The 18,848-nt window shown below is 43.7% G+C and overlaps 1 protein-coding gene across 1 annotated transcript in view; it reads right to left on the reverse strand.

Moving 5' to 3' along the window:
* The window catches only part of TRIQK (triple QxxK/R motif containing), a 94,426-nt gene that overhangs the window by 48,519 nt on the left and 27,059 nt on the right, over window positions 1–18,848 (reverse strand). The window contains exon 2 of the mRNA XM_019550459.1: window positions 15,825–15,904. Coding sequence (XP_019406004.1) covers window positions 15,825–15,904 — 80 coding nt within the window. The remainder of the gene's footprint in view (window positions 1–15,824; window positions 15,905–18,848) is intronic.

Here is an 18,848-nt window from a genome sequence, read left to right on the forward strand (position 1 = left end):
GCTTTGCAGAGCCGTTGTGTGTGTTATTTTAGATAGAGTGAGCATATGGGAAAATGGGAAATACAAGACACTCTGCCCTCCTATACCCTGACAAGTCAGCAGCACTGCTGCAGGAACAGGCATGGGTGCAGTGGTATGGCACACCAGGCAGGCAGGCAGCAGCAGTGCCTCCCCACACACCTAACTGCCAGCCACTCCGTGACACTCCACACTGCTCTGCCTCCCCACTGGACTGTGTCCTGTGTCCTGTGCCCCTGCATTTCTAGGACACTAATTTTAATTCTTACAGCCAGCCAGAACCAGCCTCCAAAATTTGTGACTGTCCCAGCTAAACCAAAACGTATGGTCACCCTGGGCATTTTTACACATGCTCTGGGGATCGTGGGGGGGGAGGGGGGCCCTGGGGGCACTTTAATTACAGTGGCTCTAAGAACTGCTCTAATTAAAGCGCCTGCAGCATCTCATCTATCAGTGTCCCCACACTTCAAAATGACGGCGGGGATGCTTGAACTACAGCTCCTCAAACAAGCTTTAGTTAAAGCACCCCTGCAGCCATTTTGAAGTGTGGGAATGCTGATACAGGAGATATGGAGGCTGGCTGGAGCGTGCTATTTAGCACACGCCAGCAGACTCAACTGAGTCTGCTCCAGTGTGCTGTAATTACAATGTGTTGGAGCATCCTCCCCACATGTCTGGGGCCCCCCATAATTTCAGAGCCTCTGGGGCTGTAAAAGTGGCTTAAGGATTTGACCCACAATATCTAAGTCTATTTATGTCTTGCCTATTTATAGTTACTTTACACTGTTACAACTTTGTGAATACTCATGGCATTTCTGAAATTACTTCTCTGATCCAAGTACAAAAAGTCCTCAGTGAACACAGCTTTCTAATATTATCTTGGCACAGACCAATAGATGAAACCTAAAGCAACAGAATTAGGTTTTTTAATGTCTGTGTAATTCAGTGTCTTCATTCTTATACTTGGGCCTAGCTGTACCCTCAAGGGTGCATCTGGAATACGACTATTGACTTTAGTAGGGTAGAACTAGTCAGTTACAGCAGCATCAAACTTGTGGGAGAGCAGAATCAGGCCTTCTGGCTAGATTCTTTCATTAGCCATCTCCTACTTTCACACTCTAGAAGCACACGGCCTCTTACTAAGATTTACCTGGAGGTTAGCAGATATGTTAACCCTGTACTCCATGAAATGCTACTTATTTTCCTGATACTTCTTTTTTTCCTTCATGGCAGGACTAAGGTGGGAAAGATAAAGTCCTTCTTTATTATGCAAACTTTTTGTGGGGTTTCACCACAGCCAAAACTCTCCACCCCTCTGCATGAAGTGTATTAAAATAGCACCTCCCTATTTCTTCCTTTCATCAATTCCTCACAGAGACTTAATAGTTTCTCCCTACACATACAACATGTCATATTTGGTAATGCCATAAAGCTATTTGGGCAGTAACCTTTTTGAATAGTTTAAGTTATGGATTCTAAAGTTTTGCAATCTGTCTACATGATATACTAACCTCTTATGATACAGACATTGAATGATTTCCCTGCAACCCTGCCAATTATTTCCAGCTGGTACTTTTTTTAGAAATAGGTTAGTTTGCTAAGGTACCTAACACTACATAGTATGATTTTGTACTTGGACCTGCTGTTCTATTTAATTTGCTATGTATTCAACATTGCTGATTTTCTCCCCATTAAGTTCATTCTAGCCTTTATTGTTTCTAACTATTCCAGGAAGCACAAAGACGACTGCAGTTTACCTTTGCTGGAAAAAAGGATTTCTTTTCACAAAATCCTGCTGGTCAGTTCACTCTCTCTTTCAACCAGCATGAGCGGCAAGCACATACATGAACATACACCACATTGCACCATGCCTGAACATGATGAAAAATGATACTATCTAAAAGACCCTCACTCTGGTCTAGTTGTGCTTGTTGGACATATGGAAGACAAAAATACTGCCTGGAGATACCACAAATTACCTCTAAAACATGAGGATTTATGTCATCTTAATGGTTATTTATACTGCAATCCAGCAAGTGGGGCTGATGTGATCTACAGAAATTCATGGCAAAAATCCAAGTCACGTATAGCTTCCACTTTCCCCTAGTTTCTTCAATCTGAATCTCATGACAAATTAAAACTCTGCTTAGACTTTAGGCACACTTTGATTAATAAGCCTTAATTCTATGTTAGAATGCATCCATTAGGGTGTAACTCCTAAGTGGAGAAATCAAGGAAGATGTAAGTCACACTAGCCAAACTCTGCTTTTAAATTTGCGTCTTTGTTCCACTCCTTGTGGCCAGATCCTATTCCACCTATTAGGCACCTACATATCTACCTTCCCAAGTCCCTGAAAAATTGTTAATATATAAGGTGATGAGGCTTCTTCCTCTCTGCCTTTTGTGACTTAGTTTTAAGGCTAAGATGACAGAATACTTATAAAAACAGATGCAATAATTTTTAGGCACTGAAACTAGGTGGAGTGGATTACACTTGGTGTCTATTAGGCAGAATAGGATTTCAAAGAAGCATAGAATCATAGAAGTAGGGTCGGAAGGGACCTTGTAGATCTTCAAGTCTGACCCCCTACCTGGGCAGGAGAAAAAACTGGGCTCAAATGAGTCCAGCCAAGTAGGCATCAAGCCCCCTCTTAAAGACCCCCAGGGTAGGAGCCAGCACCACTTCCCTTGGAAGTTGGTTCCAGCTCCTAGCCGCCCTGACTGTGAAGTAGTTCTTACGGATGTCTAATCTAAACCTACTCTCCAACAACTTGTGGCCGTTATTCCTTGTTATGCCAGGGGGCACTAAGGGAAACAAGGTCTCTCCCAAACCCTTCTGGTTCCCCCCTAGTGAGTTTATAGACGGTCACCAGGTGCCCCTCAGCCTTTGCTTGTGAAGGCTGAACAGGTTCAGCTCCCGCAGTCTCTCACTGTAGGGTCTGCCCTGTTGTTCCCGGATCATGCGGGTGGCCCTCCTCTGGACCCTCTCAATGTTGTCCACATCCCTCCTGAAGTGGGGTGCCCAGAACTGGACGCAGTACTCCAGCTGTGGTCTGACCAGTGTCGCGTAGAGGGGGAGGATCACCTCCTTGGCCCTGCTAGAGATGCACCTGTGGATGCACGACAAGGTCCGGTTAGCCCCGCCAACCGTGACCTCACATTGTTGGCCCATATTCATCTTGGAGTCAATAATGACTCCATGATCTCTTTCTGTCTCTGTGCTCTCAAGAAGGGAGTTTCCCATCTTATAAGTTTGCTGCTGGTTACTACTGCCCAAGTGCAGCACCCTGCACTTGTCAATATTGAAACGCATCCTGTTTTTTTAGCTCACCCCTGTAACCTATCCAGGTCTCGCCGCAGACTTTCCCTCCCTACTAGCGTGCTCACCTCACCCCAAATTTTGGTATCATCGGCGAATTTAAACAGGGTGCTTTTCACCCTGTCGTCCAAATCGCTGATAAAGAGATTGAACAGTGTGGGCCCAAGGACCAAGCCCTGGGGGACTCCGCTGCCCACTTCCCCCCAGGTCGAATATGACCTGTCCACCACCACCCTCTGAGTACGACCCTTGAACCAATCTACAATCCATCTGACTGTGTAGGCATCAATGCCACAGTTGCCTAGTTTTTTAATGAGGATGGGGTTGGAGATGGTGTCAAAGGCCTTGATGAAGTCCAGAAAGACTACATCCGTGGCAACACCTGCATCCAAGGCTTTTGTGACCTGATCATCAAAGGCAATCAGGTTGGTCTGACATGATCTGCCCCTAATGAAACCGTGCTGGTTGCCCTTGATCATCATCCCTGAGGCCGGCCCATCGCAGATGTGCTCCATGATGATCTTCTCAAAGAGTTTCCCTAGGACTGAGGTAAGACTGATAGGCCTATGGTTGCCCGGGTCCTCCCTCCTCCCTTTTTTAAAGATGGGGACCTTAATATATAATTTTTTACCAATTTCCACCCTATTATAAGGAGACAGTTCATATCTGAAATTTGTTTCCTCTCAGAAATCCACTGTGAAACTGGTCCACTGTCAGACTAGACTGTCATACACCTGAACTGAAGAGATCATGCCTAATGGTGAGACATATTTTCACTCCATAAACCTGTTCATTTTCTGGCCCCTCTCTAAGTGCCAACAAATAATGATGATTTTCAATGCTTCTCCATAGGAATTGAATGTACAAACATTGCATCATAAGTGCTACTCAACAGCTGTCAGAGAGCTATCACTGTCTTTTGATTATCACCTGGACTATACTTAAACTAGTGATTTAGTGTTGAAAGATGTCATATTCCATTTACCCATCATTCTCTAAACTATCTAGTCCTCTATTCTTATCAGTAAAAACCCAAAGATTGCATGGGAAGATTAATTCTCAGGAACAAAACATGAATTACAATTTAAAACCACTGCTCCTTAATTGCTAAAAACTATAATGCGTTGTGAAATTAAAGTTTAGAATATTAGTATCAATACAAACATTACCAGAGTAATGCAGACACAGTGAATGTAACAGGCATATTATTTACAGCACATACAACTAAGCAGAAGGGGGGAGGTCTCAGTTTTCCTGTTTGACATGCAAAATACTAACACATTATTTTTAATATCACTTTGTTAGAAAACTCCTCTTATTACTTAATAATAGAAAACCCAGTAAATCAGCAACCTCATAAGCATCACACCTGCCTAAAAGAGGCAGTTTAAAAGACCGTATTTGAAGTAAAATATTTCGGAGACTTTAAACAATGGGTCATGGACATGCCCAGTGTTGTCTCTAAATCTATCCACAGCAGTTAAGGCATGTGAATAGCGTTTACAATCATAAATTTCTGATTGTACAGCCCTTTGCTCACCTTAAGCTGCTTTGCTAAACTGCTGCGGCTGCTGAACCAATCAAACATATGTTAATATGCCTTAAAATTGTTAATGCGTTCTGCAGTGCCAATTCTGAAGCATACTTCACCATAAAGTAAAAAACAGTTACCTGCACAAAATCTGCAATTTCTGCAACTCTGACAGTGAGGTACTTGTTTAATTGGTATATTTTCTTTCCAGCAGGGTGCGGTCATTAAGATGATTCTACTGACACCTTATTACTATACATTGCCTATCGCAGCACTCCTAAACTTGGTAAGCATCCCTGTGCTCAAAATAACTGCCTGCCCCTGATTTAGAAGCTGAAGATCAGGGACCTGCAAAAAACCACCACTTTCTACTGAACTATGACCAGCATATGACAGTATTTTCTCAAACTAGACAAGCTATATCTGCAGTAGAAAACTGCACTACTGCAACTTACATGAATGTCACTTAACCAGTGCAAGTTGCAAAAACAGAGAATTTTTACACGTGTTTGGGAGGGAGAGCAGGGGAAGGAACGGCACTTTAATTACAGCGGCTTTAGTTCAAGGCCTCTGCCACCATTAGAAGTGCAGGGACACCAACAGACGAGACAGACGTTAGCTGGAATGTGCTAATTACCATGCTCCAGCCAACTCAATTAATCGAGTCTGCTGCAATGTGCTGTAATTACAGTATGCCAGAACAGCCTCCACACTTGTGTACAGGCATCATCAATGTCCACACTAGGCATCCGGTTTGGGTACACACAGGGCACTGCATCTACACACACCTTCTTCACTGATGTCTTATGACTGAAGAATGGGGAGTCTCTCCTAATGTTTCACTTCTGCTTCTACTGATGTTTCTAGTCTACTACTTGTAAAATTTAAGCACATGAGCTGCATGTATGCCACCTGTTTGTTCAAACATGTTACACATACGAAAAATAAGGACAAGACCTAAAAAAACTTGAATGATTACAAACAGACTTCCAAGTTCTTATTTAGACAGGTTAAGTAGGTAACTTAATTTTCAGAAGTGCTGTGCTTCAAAAATTGCCACTAACCTCACTGGGAGCAGCTGGGTGCTTCGATTTTTTGAACAATCAGGCCTTTTGATTATAACTAAATATGGACTTAATGGTCTGGTTTTTAAAACACCATATAAGAACCCCCATAGAGTGTTAAATTGTGCCTGCTTTTGAAATTAAGATGTAAGCACTACATTTTTAAAGTGAATTACTCTATGTGTTCTAGAGTGTAGTATCTTGACCACTGAAAGCATGGAGGGTATGTCAAAGACACCACGAGATTGCGCTGAGAATACAATCTCCTAATCTGTATTAGTACTAGTGAAATGGTGCTTTTGATATGATGCTGCTGCAGTTATCTAATGCTAGATGCAATGGTAGTATGCCCTGCTCACAATAAATGTAACTGCAGTTGTGCAGATTGCAAATTCTTTGCAGATACAAAGTATGTTCAATCTGACAAGTTCTTGAAATGTTAAAATTTGCTACTTTGGTCAAGCAACAGAGACAGTGGGTCGAATTCTGTTCTGAGTTACACCTGTTCTATATTAACCTGATTGACTGTAAGTGGAGTTATTCTTAATTAGCACTAGATTAAATGATGGTGGAATCTGAGTTTATAAATGTATAAGTTTTGAAGAGTAAAATAGTGTAGTATTTCCAGGCAAATGAAAAATAAAGTCTGTGCTACCACCAGTATGTGTCCATACTGGACATCACAGAAGAACATTTTATGCTCAGTAAAGGCATAAAAAACCTTATTTTTATTGCTCTGATCTTTTAAAAGCAGTAATCACATTCTGAATACTCTTAATATCCATCATCACTATTCAGGAAACTTGTATTTTCAGACCCCAAGTCACATTTAACAAAATACTAACCACCACAAAATTTGGATCACATTACTATGGCCACTCTATCTTTCACTTCATAGTAGTGTTTTCCTCAGGAGTTCTCACTCAGGGTTCCGAGGAGAAAGAAGAAATGATATCTACTGGCACAAAGTTGAAATGAAAGTAGCAATCACAAACCACAGTGTTTAGTTTCATTTTGTAAAGAAATCACTTACTGTCCATTATTCTTCCCAAACAAAGGAACAAGGGCAAGGCAGTGGCACCCATCAGATGTAGTTCTAAAGCCTGAATCTTAGCAGAGGTGAAAGGCCTCTGCAATTTACCAACACTTACACATAACAGGAGAAGAAAAGGTGTTTTTATTGGGGGTTTTCTACGAGATTCACTCTCTTATTAGATAATTAAAGAGTGAGTTTTTCACATAAGAAAACAGTGTAACACAGTGCCTAAATTGACTCCTGACCCACAAGGCTCTACTTCTCTCAGAAGAAGCAGCCTCTCAGAGAGAGCAACCTACACAGAAGATACAAGTATTAAGCCAGTAGCTGTCATTTGTCTGAGTCTGTCTATTTTCCCCCACCTCCTTCTCCTTTTCCCACTGAATACAATGTCTGCTTCTACTGAACATGGAATAAAAAGGTCAAGATTTCAGAAAGTCAGTCAGGAGGATTTTCAATACTGTGAAGTCTACCATCTTTTACTCTGAATGCCTAAAATCTATCCTTCCTAGACGGCTAGAAATGTAGTACTCAAGAACTGGCTGAAAAGTGGAATGTTAGTTTGTAAAAAAAATTGTGTTTTTGAAATTTTGCTTCAGCCCAAATTGAGACAAATCCTGGCATTTCAATTTGCTGTCAAACTGAGATTCCAGAAAAGCTTGTGTCAGAACAGAACCATTATCTGTCATTTCAACATCTTTGACAATTTCATGAAGAAATGTATCAATCACTTATTTTTTTTACTTGACTTGGAAATACCCTATGGCCATTTTGATTTGAATTTTCATTTCAGTATTCAGGGAAGGAAGGACAGAGAAGTTAGAGAGACTTTATTCCTGGAAAAAATAAATAAATCCAACTGTGAAAGATAAAGAAGAATAAAAACAAGGTGGAGGAAAAGACAGAACCACTTGACACTCCTTAAAGTGTTGCTGGAAACCTATCATCTAAGACCATTGTGGTGGCAAGGCAACAAGATGCCACCATTGTAACAGTGGTCACATCAACAGCAGTGGTGACAGGCAGTGCCAGACAGAGACATAGTGCACTCATTCTATGTGCACTACCTCACACAGAAGAATTTTAGCAAACATCAGTAAACTCTGCCTCTCACCAGGTGCTACTATTTTCCCCCACGCAGATGCACAACTTCCTGATCTGGAGGTGGTAGGTATAGAGTATGCCTGGTGCTGTCTGGCACCACAGTTGAGGAGTGCAGACATGGTCTTTCTTTCCAGATGCCCCCATTCTATGTACTCACACAACCATGCTGTAACAAGGGGCATGACTCAGGGGCTGAAGACGAGCTACAGGGGGTTAGAAAAAGGAACCTGCCTGCCTAGGAGCCCTGGGTCAGCTAACAGGGATGACTGACTGGCCCTAGGGAAAGTTAAAAGTCTCGGGGGGGGGGAGGGTGTAGCTGGGGGAGAAAGGAGGCTGGGATGCTGAAAGAAAGCACTGAGCCTGGGTGGCTTCTCTCCTGAGGTCTGAGGAAAGATCAGAGGTTTTATTTGCGTCAGTTATTTGTCTGTGTCTGTGGCATATGTTGTTAATTACATTGTTTGTTGTGGGGACAAGTGTTCCCCCTGTAAAATAAATGGACTGGAACTAAGAGCTGACTGGACTTTATGAGGAAGCTGGCTCCTGGGTAGAGCTAAAGGAGGGACAACCCACTACAGATGCCTCTTATTTTAGAGGAGCTTTATGAGGAAGAGTGGCACCTCTGATCAGAAATGGAATAGATCAGTGGTTTTCAACCTTTTTTCATTTGCAGACCCCTGAAAATTTTTTAATGTAGATGTAGCCCCTTTGGAAATTTCAAATGGAGGGGTGGACCCATTTGAATTGTAATGGTGGGTATTCACATATTTCTGATTGATCATAGTCATCTTTTGCAGGCCCCTTAGACATATCTGCAGACCCCCAGGGGTCTGCGGACCACGGGTTGAAAACCATTGAAATAGATGACCGACCTTCTTTCCGTAGCAGCACAGATGTCAGCTGAGTGCAGGTTCAGCTGTGCTGCAGGCCACTGTAACACTGGAGTGTTTCCACATCTGGCTGGAGAAAGAAAGAAAGGAGTTCCTGTGATGGCAACTTGAGGCCACAGATATGAGCTACTACCTGGTCCCATTCACTGAGGAGGCAAAGGAAGGACAAAGGGGTCTCTCCTTAATCTTCCACTTTATTTCAGCTGTTAGCTGTTATCAGTTCAATTTGTTACTGCTCTCTATCTCTATTGGAACTTGGGAGCCAAATCTAATAACACCAGAGCAGGCCCATGCTGTCTGTGTGTTGCATGCACCTAAATATGTTACAACAGGTACCCACTATGGCAAATCTAGATTGCTTAACACTTTCTTTTGTTTTAGGAAAAATACATGGCCACCTCCCATCTTCTGAATTTCTTAGTGTGGTGGCTGGGGTCATTCTTAGGGACCAGAAGTGCCAGGAACTGGCCCTGACACTCCTAAAGGGGGACCCAAGGACCCCAGCACTACAGGGAACTTACCTGGGAGGGAGACAGAGGCAGGGACGAAGGCCACGCGAGCTGGCACTGCACCAGCTTTTCAGGCAGCTGTCAATCAGACTGGGCAGCAGCTGGCTAATGAAATCAGCTGTGACAGCTGTCATGAGAGGTTTAAAAACCCTGGTAGAAGCCATGTGCAGTGGGGGAGCTAAAAGGCAAGGCACCAAGCTTGCTGGGATGCGACTTGGCAGCGCAGATTTCTCCCCTCCCCCACGCCACAGTCCTGCCAGAAGCAAGCAGGGACATCGTAAGGGGGCTAGACAGGACTCCCCAATGCCAAGCTCCCTGGTAAGGGATTTGGGGGTTGGGCACTGCCTGCAGTGAGCACAGCAGACCTAGGTCCAGCAAAGGGCCAAAGATCTGGGGCAAGTGGCAGGCAGCCCCTGTAAGGCTGCAGCACATATGGTGACCGATGGAGCTGAGGCCCACCAGAAGGCTATAGAAAGACCGAGCCAGGAGTTGGACCAGTGACACAACTGCACTCATGGTTGGCAAGTGGACTGGAGTGCAGAAGGAGAGGAGCCCCAAGACCACCCACACTGACTACATGAGTATTACCATCTCCGGACCAGGGTAGGAACACCACTGAACCCCTCCTTTCAATTACAGATGCATCAAGTTGTACCACGCAAGTCAAGGGCCTAGCCCAGGGGGCAGGGAAATACTCACAGCACCAGCAAAGGGCATCACACTTAGAAACATAACAGATATGGTTCTGGAGTTGGTCATGACTTATTTTCAACTTCTGCATTACTTAGACCACTGTCTTCCAATATAGCAAATGAGATTTATTTTTATCCATAACTTCTATTTCTTCACTGAGGACAGTGAGAAAATCTGTGTGTTTCAAGGACCATCAGGTTTGCCAGTGTGAGTTTCAGCTTCCTCTAGGGTTATCCAAGCCAGAGAAGTCAGAAGGTGAAAGCAGACAAAAAGGGGATTTGCCCTGCAGGTTGGGGGTTGAGTCGTAACCTAATAAGCTGGTCTCAAGAAAGAATTAAATTAAAGAAACGCAGCAAACTAACCGTTTCAAAAAGTGACATGACTTTTGCTATGGGTTTGTGGGACAGTTCCAAATGGTACAAAAATCTTTGCAGTATACCTCCCTAGCATACACAGAAACAGCCCATGCATATACACTACCAACCTATACTGCAACTTCTAATACTTAAGCCAAACTAGACAAGAGAAGAAGGATAAAGAAACTTATTTATGGAATTATTTTGTGAACATGAAAAACAACGGTAAATGAATCAAATGTGGAGAAAAACCTGTTACTGTTTTCGTAACATTTGTACGTTGTGACTCAGGGATCATTAAAATTGGACGCTGCAGGTTTGCTAAGTTTACGCAATCAATTAACAGGAGGTAATAAAGGCCCTCAGTGAGTAACCCTACCACCAAAGAAAGTAGAGGGGGAAGGAGAGGAAACCCACAATGTACAACATTAAGTGTGGGAGAAGAGAGGGAAGGACTAATATTTCCTCATTTCAACTGCAGCAAAATAAGCAAAGCAGCATAGATGGCAGCAGAAATAATCAGCAAATGCTATGCAAAAGAGGCCATTACATTTGCAGGAAAAAAATAAAATTCAATAAATGTAGATAAAGATACTTCTTTACACATCTCCTTCCAACCCATTCATCCACTGCAAAGGGAACCAAATATAAGAAATTCCTGTCAGAAATGTCCTCTTTTTCCCTCCCCCACTCCAGCAATGGTTGCAGGTTTTTCCAACAGGTTTCTGTCTCACTTGAGGTGGGATTCGGGGGAAGCCAGTTATTCATTCTAAGAAGCAAATGCCTCTCCATATTCCCTGTGGAAAAGTTTGCCCGTCTGTTGTATATTACAGCGCCGGCTGCACTAAAAAAATGCTGCAAACAGACGGTTGATGGTGGGCAGCAGAGATGGGTGACAGCCAGCTGAAACAGAAAGAGAATACCTGTAATCTACCATGCTGGGGGAATCCTCTCAGAAAGCTGCTGATGCAAGAAGAAGCCGTCTGTTCTCTCCGCTTGCAGGCATAGTGTCAAGCAAATGCAAACAAAACCTCAATCACAAAGGAGGAGAGGCAACTGGCCAATCAGAAACATTCAAAGACAACTCAGGGCAACATGTGACACAACAGGATAAGAAAATGGAAAACTTGGAATAAAATAAAATAAAATAAAATGAAATCAAGTACCTAATTTTATTTCAAGTTGATATGAAAGTTTTTGTCAAAACATTGTTGAAACTGACCTGACTTAACAACATCCTCAGGCCCTACAAAATCACACTTTTCAGAAAAAAGAAAAAAGATCCACCAAAAAATTTTGACCTGGATATCTGCCAACCAGAAAGGCTCATAAGTAATGAACTGAGAATTACTATCAGTGCTACTCAATAGGCAAGACAGTAAATGGCACTTGTACAGCAAAGTATCCATCATGCTTTCATTTGAGAACCTATGCATATCAAATACTTGGAAAGGGAGAGTGGTCCAGAGTTATAACACTGAGAAGATTACTGGCTCTACTAGATATATCAATTAATCTCCCTCTGCGTGAGTATCCCATTATGAAAACAGTAATACCTACTTTGTCCCACCCTTGGTTTGTTTGTTCGCATAGGCTGCAAATGGTTGGAGACACTATAGAAACAGAGCCTCTAGCCATTGTTGCTGTACTGGTCCCATTACTTGCTTCCCAAGGACCATATACTAAGGACAAAGGAAACCCTCAGCAGCCTACTGGAAGACCCTGCCACCAAGACTGGAGCAGGAGAGGAGGAAGACACAGCTGAAAGGATTTTCATATATTTGGTCTCCTCTGCAGGTAGTATAAAGACATGTAACTTTGTTTACCTATATTTAATTGGAGGGGAGGTTCTTGAAAATAAGGATAATCAATTCATAAAATTTCCAAGCATCATAGTTCTAGAAAACATAGTACACCCGAGGACCTGAGCCCATGCCTCTCACAATGCAACACTGCTGCAAAGGTAACTTAAACACAAAATTTAATTTCTTTGCTGAATGGTCTAATTCAAAAGCTCTACAATAGAAACTTAATTTTGTACCAATTAAAGCTAAGTCATGGAGAATTAGGCAGCCAAGTCATCCATATAGCAAAATTATCTGAAAAATCTGGATTTTCTGGTGATAACTTTTATTGGACCAACTGCATGGTTGGGATAAAGGTAGACAAGATTTTAAATGCAAGCCATTCTTCACCAGGTCTAACGCTTTTTTTGAAAGCTTGTCTAACTTTATCCCAACCATACAGCTGGCCTGATAGAAGATATCACCCACAAAAATCCCTGCCATTCACATAATTCCTAGACCATAATGGCCACACCACCACTCTCAACACTACTGAAAAATCAAGAAATGTAATGGAAATATGAGTATGTAGTAGAAAGAAGAAGAAAGATTTCTGTGTTCATTCCAGCTGGTAACAACAAATTCTTTGTTACATGCAATGCCAGGTGGATACCTGATATAGTTCTAAACAAGCTAGCCTGGGTACCAGAAGCAGTACATCCACATTAGCACCACGTTCCACTTGGGTAAGTTAACATACATTTTATTGTACAGTTGGTTCCCCTGCCAACAAAGAATTATTTTCTAAAATATAGGGCACTTATAGATATGCTTCAGGAGACAGGGTGATGGGGGAGGTGCTTTAATTAGTGAGCCATGCTAATTAAAAGCACATAAGCCTCACATGTATCAGCATCCCCACACTGAAAAATGATGGCAGGGGGCTTTGAACTAAAGCTTATAAACCAAGCTTTGGTTTAAAGCACCCTGCCTGCCACCATTTTTCAGTGCAGGGACACTGTTACGCATGATACTGGAGGCTGCTGGAAGATGCCTAAACAGGTAAAATAACATGCAGAAGCCCTGTACAAATGAGGACTCTTCTTCCTGAGCAGTCCTTAAATATCTCTGAACCTACCTTTATCTGTGGAGGATCTATAAAATGCCAGATCCTTGAATTAGTCATAAAGAATGGGGAAACATGCTGGGCCCTATGACAGTTAGTCGGAGACAGAATTCTGAGGGAAGGACAAAATGCTGAGCTACAATATCTCTTCACTTAGCTGTATAGAAGGAATTTTTATCTGGAGAAGCTGAAGTCCTCTTTCCCATTTGGATAAAGGGGTTGGACTTAATTCTATCAGTTAGTGTATCTAGCTAGAATTTTATATTATCAGTGCACTGTTGTACAACCTAAGTGACAGACAAAGCCTTTCACTGAAATCTGGAGGTGCCTCATAAAGGAAAAGCAGATTTATTGGAAAAGGTGAGTCCAAACAGTTTCACTGCTTTTGTGAAATGAGGCTAGGAATCCTACCTCATTGACTTCTCAGTACTGCGTAGTACAGAGAATTCCACTATTATCTGCCCAAAAGAAATAAAAGCATTCCATCATGGTCAACTAAAGTAATTATGAATGGAGTTTGCTGTGTTTAAAAAAATAAATTCAAAATACTTAGGTTGCTAACTAAAGGATTAAAAAAATTAGGATCTGACAAAGTTAACATCTACATAACCTTTACTCTTTCCTATGAGTATGTACATTATAAAACTGTTTTTAAAGAGGTTTCTGGTGCTTAGCAACTGTAGGAAAACTAGGTGACTAAGTATGGATTAATGTATTCCATTTTAAGCACTTTTGCTTGAAAATAATAAAATAGACTTAAGCCAGAGAATTTTCAAAAACTGGTTAAAAGTTAAGCATTTAAATTTAGGCAGCAAAGGATAGTGTGGCAGCACACCCTGCCAGGGTAGGGAGGCCTGGTGGGACTGTCTGTGGAATGGCAGTCTCAACTAAATGCCAGGACCATTAACTTCCCTGGTGAAAGGTGGGTAGGGTCGCCTTAACCCCGGCCCCCACTATCTGGTGGATAATTGTGATAGTTGTGGGAGTAGCGGGGCCAGGTATGCTCATTTGCTGGAGTAGTGGGGTCAGGTATGCTCTAAGCCCAGCAGAGATATGAGCTCCCCAAGGCCCCAGAGGGGGTAGTTGATTGACATGGTGTGAGGCCCCACACAGAGTAGGACTGAACTGGGAATAGGCCTGAAGGACAGTCCCAGGAGCGCACTGAGTAGGGCTGAACTGGGAGTAAGCCTGAATACCAGCACAAGGACCTGCCCTGTGAGTAGCTAGTTGTAAGTATGATGAGGAGACCCCAGGGTGGGCCATGGTGTACAGTTGCCCTGTGTGGAGCTTGGGGCAAATGCAACCCAGTGTTGGTCTAAGGCTATGCCACGTAGAGTAGGGGAAGATTCATAGATTCATAGGTGCTTGGAAGGGATGTCAATGGATCATTGACTCTGACCCCCTGCCCATGGTAGGAAAAAGTGCTGGGGTCATGTGACCTCAGCCAGGTGCTTTTCCATTCTCTTCTTGAAGACCCCCCAAGGTAAGGGAGAGCACCATCTCTCACAGGAAGTCACGGGAACCAAAGCTGCTGCATGGTGGTACCAGGGAGAGAGTAGCTAGGCCTGAAAGCCCATGAGGAGTTGCTCAAGAGTAGCTAAGGCAGTAGAGTGTGGCCCAGGATGGGCAGTATGCAAGAGACGCCCTTGCGTAGGAGGAAAGCAAAGTGAGCGTGAGAGTGGAAAGCAAAGTGAGCGTGAGAGTGAATGGAGCCCAGTTATGGACTGAGTTTGTCCTAGCCTGAGGCTGGGGGAAGTAATCATATCCATCTGTGAGGCATGGACCACAGTATAGGGGAGGTTCAGAGCTGCAGACAGCACCCCCTGGCATCAGGGCAAGGAATGGGGAGCCTCCTACTTAATAGATCAAATTAACAACCAAGTCGTGGCAGGTGAGTCAGGGCAGAGTGCCCTAGGCAGATGGGCAGGCCGCTTTGGGATCTGGCCACGGAGTTGCCCCCTGTCACAAATAAGTATCTCTATCTGTATTATATACAGTTTTGTGTGTGCTCCATAACATTCTGTATTTCTCCACAAAAAGAGTGGTTACAGAAGAAAATGTGAGAAAAACAGATTGTTATAGTTACTGCTTTTATTAAAAAATGTTCAGTTAATAAAAGAACAAATGGGCCTGTGCAACACATCACTGTTTAAAACTGTCAGAAAAACAAATTCATATACAGATTAAAGCAAAAATAGGAAAATAATGAAAGTCTGTCCTTTAAAAAAATATCAAAGAACCATTTCTTTTTAAGACTTTACTGACACTTGTAAACATAAAATAGATCTTATTTTTAAGGTCATGCCTGCTTTTTTCTATGAAGGACAGCTTTGCTGATTGGGCTGGGACTCAAACACAGTGTGAAACCCAAAAGGTAACACTTCCAGCATTACTTACCTATTTGTTTCCGGTATTGCTCAACAGGAATTCTTGCAGCAGAGGCATCTTTTCTACCCATCTTTTTGAGTCCTAAACCACTGTGAATAGGGAAGGAAAAAATGATTAATCTTAAAAATGAATTAGCTAAACAAATCAATACATTCTATGCACATCAGAGAGACTCTTTAACAAGCAACAGTTACACAATTTCAAACAAATGGTATAAATAGTAGAATAAGATACTGAAATTAATCATCAATATTATAAATACTATTGGATGAATTCCAAAATAACCCTTTTTTTACTCTTCGGTGTACTAATATCAGAAAATGTATAGTATTCTAAATCACAAACTAAAATAAATGCAGCATAATCATTTATAACTAGCCCACTGAAATCCAGTATGACATTTCATACAGCTGAATATTCGTTTAATATATAACTTTTTCTTTAATAAGCCATTAAGAGAACTGTGCATTTGTGCATGCCTGGTATTATTGCTGGTTAGAACATTTTATACCATGCCCAAGAATATAAGCTACATGAGCTATCAGGACATTCACGCACATAAGTTAGCAACAGCACTGACAATGTAAAGGTTCACATAATGTACAGGGCTTGATTTTACCAGTGAAGCCACAATTGCAAGATGGCCCTTCCATCCACCAATGCCCCTCTACTAACACAGAAGAGGGAGTTCACTGCCTCCCCACAAGCTCTCTCTCATTTTCCTGTGTCCCTCAGAGTCCAAATTATTTTTCTAGAGAGCAAGGAGGAAGACGAGGTGGCTTCCCCCCACCTATATCTAGTAGCCCAGAGATGAATAGTCTTTGGGTGCACCTACATGTGCAATTAGCATAATTGAAAAAATCTGGCATAGTTCATGGGGGAGTTTATTGCTCCCAGGCACAGTGCATACACATGCGCCTGGAACCACAGCACGTTGAGCTAGGGCAGCACAGCTCTGGCTGCTAGGGGGCTAGGGGGACAGCCTGCCAGCCTGAGGCCGCTCCGCCTCGGTTCAGTGTGCTGCAGAAGGACTGGCTCAGGCACATGGTTTCTACAGTGCGGGGATTTGCAAGCAAACAGCCCCTGCACTGTAGCACCTTTGTGCCCCAACCAGTCCTGGTCAGTATATATATGTACACTGCAGCCCACTATATAACTCCACCATGGGATAGTACTTGTGTCATAGAATCATAGAAAATTAAGGCTGGAAAGGACCTCAGTAAGTCATTAAGTCCAACACCCTGCTCAAAGCAGGGTGTTAGTTCAGACTGTTAGTCCAGACCTAGTTAAGGATTACCTGGAGCGCTTAGATGTATCCAAGTCAGTGGGCCCGGATGACCTTCATCCGCAGGTGCTGAGGGAATTGGCTGGTGTTATTGCGAAGCATTGGCACAGCTGTTTGAGGACTCCTAGTGCTCGGGCCAAGTCCCTGAGGACTGGAAAAGGGCCGATGTGCCTGAGGACTGGAAAAGGGCCATGTGCCTATTTTCAAGAAGGGGAGGAAGGAAGAGCCTGGCAACTACAGGCCAGTCAGCCTCACTTCTATCCTGGGGAAGGTCTTTGAAAAAATGATCAAGGGCCACATTTGTGAGAACCCTGCAGGGGAAGTGATGTTGAGCGGTAACCAAAACGGGTTTGTGCAAGGCCGATCCTGCCTGACTAACCTGGTCTCCTTCTATGACCAGGTAACAAAAAGCTTAGATGGGAAGGAGGAAGTTGATGTTATCTTCTTGGACTTCCAGAAGGCCTTCGACACAGTGTCCCACTCAATTCTGGTGGGCAAGCTGAGGGACTGCAGCATTAACGAAAGCACAGTCACATGGGTGGCAAAATGGCTCCAGGGGTGCACCCAGAGGGTGGTGGTGGATGGGTCAATGTCAACCTGGGAGGGTGTGGGCAGCGGAGTCCCCGAGGGCTCGGTCCTTGGGCTGGTGCTGTTCAATATCTTCATTAGCAACCTGGACGACGGTGTGGAGAGCACCCTGTTCAAGTTTGCTGATGATACCAAGTAGTGGGGTAAAGTGAATACACCGGCAGGCAGGGACTGCATCCAGGCAGACCTGGATAGGTTAGAAAAGTGGGCGGATTTGAACAGGATGCGGTTCAACAAGGACAAGTGCAGAGTGCTGCACCTGGGGAGAGGGAACCAGCATTATGGTTATAGATTAGGGGCTGACCCTTTCAGCAGCACAGAGGCAGAGAGGGATCTTGGAGTCATGACTGACTCCAGGATGAATATGAGTCGCCAATGCGACAAAGTAATAGGCAGAGCCAACCGCACCCTGTCATGCATCAACAGGGGTGTTGCCACTGGGACGCGACTAGCTGTTCTCGGGCCAGTCTTCCCAGGGTGATTGGAGTTGTACCTTGCTGGTGTTCCCGCATTTGCCCAAGTGGATGTTCTCTGCTCGACTCCTTGACCCCGTTCCCACCTGCCACAACTTGATGGTATCGTGTGTGCCCGTGGCCCAGGGTTCTCCCACCGGTCACTCTCGGGGCTCCACTACCCCTACACCCCGGCCTCACGCCTCCTTACAGTGTTGCCAAGCTGTTTGTTGTCTCACTCTTCGGACTATTACTCGAATGGAATGCCAGCTTCCCCGCCTTTAACCGAAGCTATGCCTACTACGGGGCTAATGCCCTCCGGTCTCCCCTAAAACCCAGGGAAAAGACAAACTTAACATAAAACACCAAAAAAAAAACCTCAACACAAACTGGGGTGTACCATCCTTTTAATTGCCCCCCCCATGCCATACTGTAGCCCCAACTGCTTCGTGCTTAGGCACTCAGTCTTTGCCTATTCCCTGGCACCGCACAGTCCAGCGGTGGCGTACCCTCTGGAGGCACCTCTCTCTGGGCTTCCCTGTAGTCTCTCCTCCTCGGGCTGACTTCACCTGGGATATCCTTTGTGGTATCACAGGGGCGATCCCAGATCTTCCTGACAGACGCGCCGGCAACATTGCTCAAGCAGCATCCCTGCCTCTTCTCACACCCGTCCTGGGTGTTTCTTCCCTCGTGCCCTGATCCAAATCA

This window comes from Crocodylus porosus, unplaced genomic scaffold (assembly GCF_001723895.1).
Source record: "Crocodylus porosus isolate Cpor-Errol unplaced genomic scaffold, CroPor_comp1, whole genome shotgun sequence".
Lineage (NCBI taxonomy): Eukaryota > Metazoa > Chordata > Crocodylia > Crocodylidae > Crocodylus > Crocodylus porosus.